The sequence below is a fragment of the Eurytemora carolleeae genome, unplaced genomic scaffold (assembly GCF_000591075.1).
Source record: "Eurytemora carolleeae unplaced genomic scaffold, Eaff_2.0 scaffold2775, whole genome shotgun sequence".
Lineage (NCBI taxonomy): Eukaryota > Metazoa > Arthropoda > Copepoda > Calanoida > Temoridae > Eurytemora > Eurytemora carolleeae.
This window is the reverse complement of record NW_019398659.1, coordinates 1-6,005: the sequence shown is the minus strand read 5'-3', so window position 1 is coordinate 6,005 and position 6,005 is coordinate 1. Positions and strand designations below refer to the sequence as shown.

At 34.7% G+C, this 6,005-nt stretch overlaps 1 protein-coding gene across 3 annotated transcripts; it reads left to right on the top strand.

Moving 5' to 3' along the window:
* Positions 1 to 2,423: 2,423 nt before the first annotated feature.
* On the top strand, positions 2,424 to 5,538 carry LOC111717572 (uncharacterized). Of its 3 annotated transcripts, XM_023493071.1 has the most exons (4): positions 2,424 to 2,522; positions 2,762 to 2,845; positions 3,031 to 3,108; positions 3,322 to 5,538. In XM_023493071.1, the coding sequence occupies exon 4, from the start codon at positions 3,500 to 3,502 to the stop codon at positions 5,480 to 5,482; it is 1,983 nt and encodes a 660-aa protein (XP_023348839.1). In that variant the 5' UTR covers positions 2,424 to 2,522; positions 2,762 to 2,845; positions 3,031 to 3,108; positions 3,322 to 3,499; the 3' UTR covers positions 5,483 to 5,538. The 3 variants fall into 3 exon arrangements, with proteins under 3 accessions (XP_023348839.1, XP_023348841.1, XP_023348840.1); XM_023493073.1 differs by having other exon boundaries at positions 2,762 to 3,108; XM_023493072.1 differs by lacking the exon at positions 2,424 to 2,522 and having other exon boundaries at positions 2,714 to 2,845.
* The last annotated feature ends 467 nt before the right edge of the window (positions 5,539 to 6,005 follow it).

Genomic DNA, 6,005 nt, shown 5'->3' with positions numbered 1-6,005 from the left:
AAAGACAAATGTGTAAATGAAAGTATAGTTTTAAAAATCTCTTTATTGATGAGCCAACAAAATTGTAAAAAATTAGGAATACATAATTATCAAAGAGCATATCTTATTCACAGTTTGGGAACTTTGTCTTAGTTGTAAAAAGAATAAGTATCAATTTGCACTAGCCAATCGATTTCTCTATTGCACTTGTAGTATCCCCGTACTACAAACTAATTTGCAATAAATTGGCAAACTTAATTAGCAGCTTTGATGAGATTTACTTCAAGTATAATTACTTGTCTTATCTATCATCTGTGCAACCTGTGGACATTGCAGGTCGGGTTATTCCTTGACTCAGGCCTAACCCATATACACTGTCCATATCTTTGCAACCTGGCATCATTATATTTTGGCTAACTCCATATATCGGGAAAGCTTTATACAATTGAATGCACATACAATTATTAACAACCAAAATAACAAAGTCATTCTTACACAAAAGTACGTTTATTAACATGTATATAAATGCATAGATATATAAATCATTATAAATTACAACATCATATTATTACATTGTGTACTTTGACATTATTATTGCTGTAGGCAAATCATGGTCTTTATGTGGCATGATCCTTAACCTGATCTTTAAGGGCCTGATCTAATAATGCATTATTACGTACAGATCCCTCAACGATCTCCTGATCTTCTGTTTTCCAGGTTCGGTTGGTGACGCGCTCCTTCATCTTACGGAGCAGGTCCCAGACCTGGTTGTATAAGCGAGATCTAACAACATCTCTACTTACTTCTGGATAGAGATCAAACTCTCTATCCAAAGCCAACCCCATGTCCCACAGTTTATCATCGGGGACCACTGGTGGTTGACTCAAACTTGCACTACTCTGCATGGTATTGTTGAATGCTTGGATCTGCTCCGATATTCTACCAAGGAAGCTGTACATATCACTCATCGTCTCATCCTGTCCTTCTACAATCACGTCCTCATCAGGTTCATCATCCTCAGCTACGTCCTAGTCCTCTGAGGCGGGGACAGTGACAATAGGGGCGTTTCCACTAACAAGAGGAGCGATGTCAACAGGATCAACTTCTCCTTCATCAGGTTCCGCATAGGCAGGATTCATCTTCTTCTATCTTGTCTCGTCCAAGAGGGTTCTCTCTGTAAGCTGTCTGTGTACTGTATATAGCACACGTCCCAGAGCGGCAAGATGCAGGAGACTTGTGTCTACTCTGCGGCTGCTCGGGATGTACTGATCCCTGAGATTCCGTTGTATTTAAGGGAAGGTTCGCTCCTTCGAGAACAATCCGAGATACAACACACTCTAGGAACTATAGACAATTGTTGAAGAGACATCCTGAAATAAAACAATATTAACGAATTGAAAATGGGTAATTTCCTAAAGAACCATTTTTTTACCCGCCTCTCCCCTCCTATCCATTTTGTACATGGTTATTATTGGTCATGTGGCCGCAATGCCTGGCCCCCTAGCCTGTCCTAGCTGTACAGGATAAACAAGGTTTGATAGACTTAGCCGTAAATTAACCAGGAGAAATCCTGCGCCTATACATTTTTCGAAATGTGTAATCTATAAACATAAATTAATTGGCAAAAGTGGGGTCATTCCGAGTGATCTGGTTGATGGATCCATGAGGGTGTCAGGCATTAACTCGCCATGTATAGTTCCACATCAGTTAAGGGAAAGAACAAATAAACGAGAACAACAATAACATAATGGTAAACTTAACCAGAGATGAAAGAAACACTGGAAAAACAGAAAAACATCATCATCTCAACAAACAAGTTAAAACCAACCCTGAAAAGAAGAAAATGTGAAATCATTAATAAGATAATCCAATATAAAATGGAATTATCTTCCCACTTAAAATAGAGGAATCCGAAACCCAAATAACAGAGTTTATTTTCAGAATAATGAGTAAACCTTGCAGATTCTATCTGCAAGGGTACTGCAAAAATGGAAAGAACTGTCAGTTTATTCACCAAAGAGGATCAAGAGATCAAAAAGGATTGGTAACTAAAACCATCACCAATACAAGGTAGAACATTTCAACAAAAAATCTCATAATAATGCAAAGGTTAACTAGACAACCAGGAAACTATGTAAACAAAAACAAAAACAAACCGGTTGCTAAATAGTAAATAGTTCAAAACAAACTAGTCCATAAGTGGAGAAAATTTATCAATTAAAATCGGTTTTAGGTAACAAATCGGTTCTAAATTTAAAATATACAAGGATGAAAACTTTACGCAAAATCGTAAATTTAAGAACTGAAAAACTAATAATATAAATTTGTAAATTTTGTTCAAAATTCTAAATTAATTTAAAACATTCACGCTGAGACACATTACTTTAAAACATTATTAAAAAAACTACAATGTCTAATACGTAAGGTTATTCCTGGCAATAACTCCGGGTTTAATTTAGACACAGAGAGGTGGAACTAGAGCGGGAATACGGAAATTGGGCGGATGAAAGAGATACAGGACACCAGAAAAATATACAAGAAAGGTAAACGGGAAATATTCCAAGTCACGAACTCGATAAATAATCAAATTTTTAAAACTGGAACTAAATCAAGGGTTTTTACAAAATGTTAAAACTAATAATATAAAGAACATCATAGAGAAACATAATGCTTACATATAGTTGTAAACGAATCAAACAAAAACACTATTAAAAATGATTCACGAATTTAGATCGGGGGAATACAAAAGGTATGCCTCTTAATAACACCACGTATAATTTAGAAACGAAGAACTAGAAAGGAAACAAGAATATGAGAATTGGGAAACTGAGAAACACACAAGACACCAAAGAAATATAACAGAAAGGTAAACAAAAACATATCACAAGTCGTAAACCGAGTAACCATACAAATAATGATAAGACAGAAAATTAAGTTAACAAGATTGTTGAGGCTAAAATCATAGAAACTAAAATTTAAAGAACAAGCATTAAATAGAAAACATAACACATAAAACCAAAATAAAACCCTCCTATAAAATTTTAAATATAGATTGGGTGTATATGAAAACAAAGCCAGCACAGGAGAGAAGCAAAGAACGCAAGGAGATTCAAGAAGAAATGCTGAAAGGTATTATTTTTACAAAAAAGTAACATGGCAAAAATAAAATAAATGGAAAAAGAAGAATCAGGATTAAATTATAACATCTAGAACAGAGAAAAAGAAATGGAGAAGGGTTTCAACTGGAACTTTAAAATAATAATTGATGAATGGAGGTTTTTAAAAAAGAAAAAGAAAATTAAGTAACAATTAAATAAAGTTGTTAACAAAATATTAATTTAGGTCAGATGGCCGGGAAACAAGGAAACACAACAAAAACGAAGAACTAAATAAGAAGGAGTCCATCAAACAGCTACATAAACGAAGATCGGAGAGCTACAACTTTCAAGAACAGGTCAAAGCGGAAGAAACCTGGAAAATTGGAAAGGAAAGAAACCAATGGAAAGACGAACGAAGAAAGATGGATAATGTTATGAGTACTCCACAAGATGATATAAACAGACACAGAAGCATCTATATAAAGAGTAAAGAATATCCAGAAATTAAACAGATTAAATCTGCGGAAAAGAAGGAAGGTTTGGAGATTCAACAAGGCAACAAATATTCTTCATCAGATAATTCTGACAACACTAAAACAAAATCTGGAGTTATAAACTGTGTATGCTTATATCAAACATTTGACCCGGAGATGCTAAAATGTGCCAACTGTGGAAATTTTTCCCACAAAACTTGTTACAACAGCAACCAGAAAGGAACCCATCAATGCATACAATGTTTAAGTAAGAAAGGCGAGAAATGTGGAAACCTTGAAATTGATAACCATTTCCACAAGACATCAAGATCATACAAAGAAAAACAAACATTTGTTTTTAACCTCAACTGTAAGAGAGTCCTGAAATCAATTCTAAACCAAGAATTCCTGACCTGCCAACCAGGAAACGATCCATCAATAGAATTTTTGAAAATAAGATTTGGCTACTCCACCCAGTATGCAACCAGAATCACCCTGCATCTAGTCAATAAAGGATATATTAAATTTTTCGACGGTTTCTCCTTTAATGCTGGTATGATCATTGAAGAATTAGGGCTCCACAGCGAAGATAACGAACTAGAGGAAGCTTTAAGGATAGAAGCTGAAGAGCAATTATTCGGATTCGGACACTGCTACAACAAAACACCAGAACACTCGATCAAAGCTCCCGGAAACACAGGAATTCTCACAGGTACCCTAAATACATCACAAGTTAAAGGCAAGGGTCCAAAGAAAGGGAAATCGTCAAATACTAACCTCACTCATAGATCAGAACCGAGAAAAAGGTCTATAACTCCATCTCCGACCCGACAAGAAGGGGGAAAAAGGACAAGAGATTCTTCACCAGCTGACCCATGGAATATAGATGCTAAAAGGTCAGATTCAACAGAGATACAGTTTTCAGGGGGAGAAGTTTCACCAAAACCAACTTCATCTTGCTCAACTGTAAGTTCTGGTTACCGTAAAGAATTCTCAGAAACCCTTAAAGAAGGAGAATTTGAAGATCCCAGACCAGGTTGTTCAAGAGACAATCAAACTCAGAGAAATCCAAGATTATCCAGTTCTTCAAATAACAGACAACAATCAGGAAAATCAAGTCAGGATAACACACGAGATAAAACCTGCTCAATAGAAGGAAATACTAACCAAACAACCTTCGCAAGGATTATAAGAGATCGTGAAGGCAAAAGATTTAAAAACAAATTCACCTGGCCAAGCAGATTTATCAACAGTGAATCGCTTAAAGCAGATACAGATAACACTCCAATGAGTGTCGCAGAACTCGGTAAAAGATCACAAAAACCGGTTTTTGGACAAGTTGTCGATAAGGGGGAGATTAAAACGAAATCATCCGATGCAAACACTTCACATTTCCATTTCATACTAGGGATGGAAGGAACCCTGGTCCAAGTATGGGTGTTTGGATCCAACGAAGAAGTGGAGTCAATAGAAAAAAGAATTATAACTGAGGAATACTACGTTTTTTGGGGAGACTATAACGTAAGAGAAAAGTATTCTTCCAAATTCAAATCCAACTCAGATTGGGCCATCTATTTGCCAGGAAAGTGCAATAAGTTCGACTTAGTTAAAAAATCGAGGGAATATCTAGAGTCGGAAGACTCAATATCCGAGGAAAGAGAAAAATTTGCAGACCGTTTCAAACCTGCAACTAGGAGAGGAAAACGGGGGATGAAGAGGATGAAAGAACATTCATCAACAAGGAAGAAACTCCTAGATTCATCACAGCGAAAGATTACAGACTTCGGTATAAGAAGAACGAGTTCATCCAGCTCAACAGAAACTGTGAGCTCAAAGAACTGGAACAGTGGCGAAACAAATAAACTAACAAACCGGAGCGATAGTGAAGAAAAGGAGGAAAAAGAGAAGGAAAGCTCAGTTCGGATCATGTAAAATCTAAGAAACCACGTCTTGTTTTATCAATTAAAATTAACTGTGTATTTATCTATGTTCCGTCTCTTTTTGTCTTTGATTCGATAAAATAATTGCTAATTAGTATTAGTATGGTTAAGGGTTTTTTAAAAAAAACATAAAAAAGAAAAACAACAAAAAAACTTAAAAATCAAAAAAATCAAAAAATCAAAAGTTTAAATAAAAGTGGTGTCGTAACTACTTCTTATATATAAATATATTTCCTAAAGTTGTGTCGTGAATGATTTTTACATCTTTGTTAATTTTTTTTTTGTCTTTGATTCGATAAAATAATTGCTAATTAGTATTAGTATGGTTAAAGGTTTTTTAAAAAAAACATAAAAAAGAAAAACAACAAAAAAACTTAAAAATCAAAAAAAATCAAAAAATCAAAAGTTTAAATAAAATGATGTCGTAACTACTTCTTATATATAAATATATTTCCAAAAGTTGTGTCGTGAATGATTTTTACATCTTTGTTAATTTTTTGTTAAAGGTTTTTTAA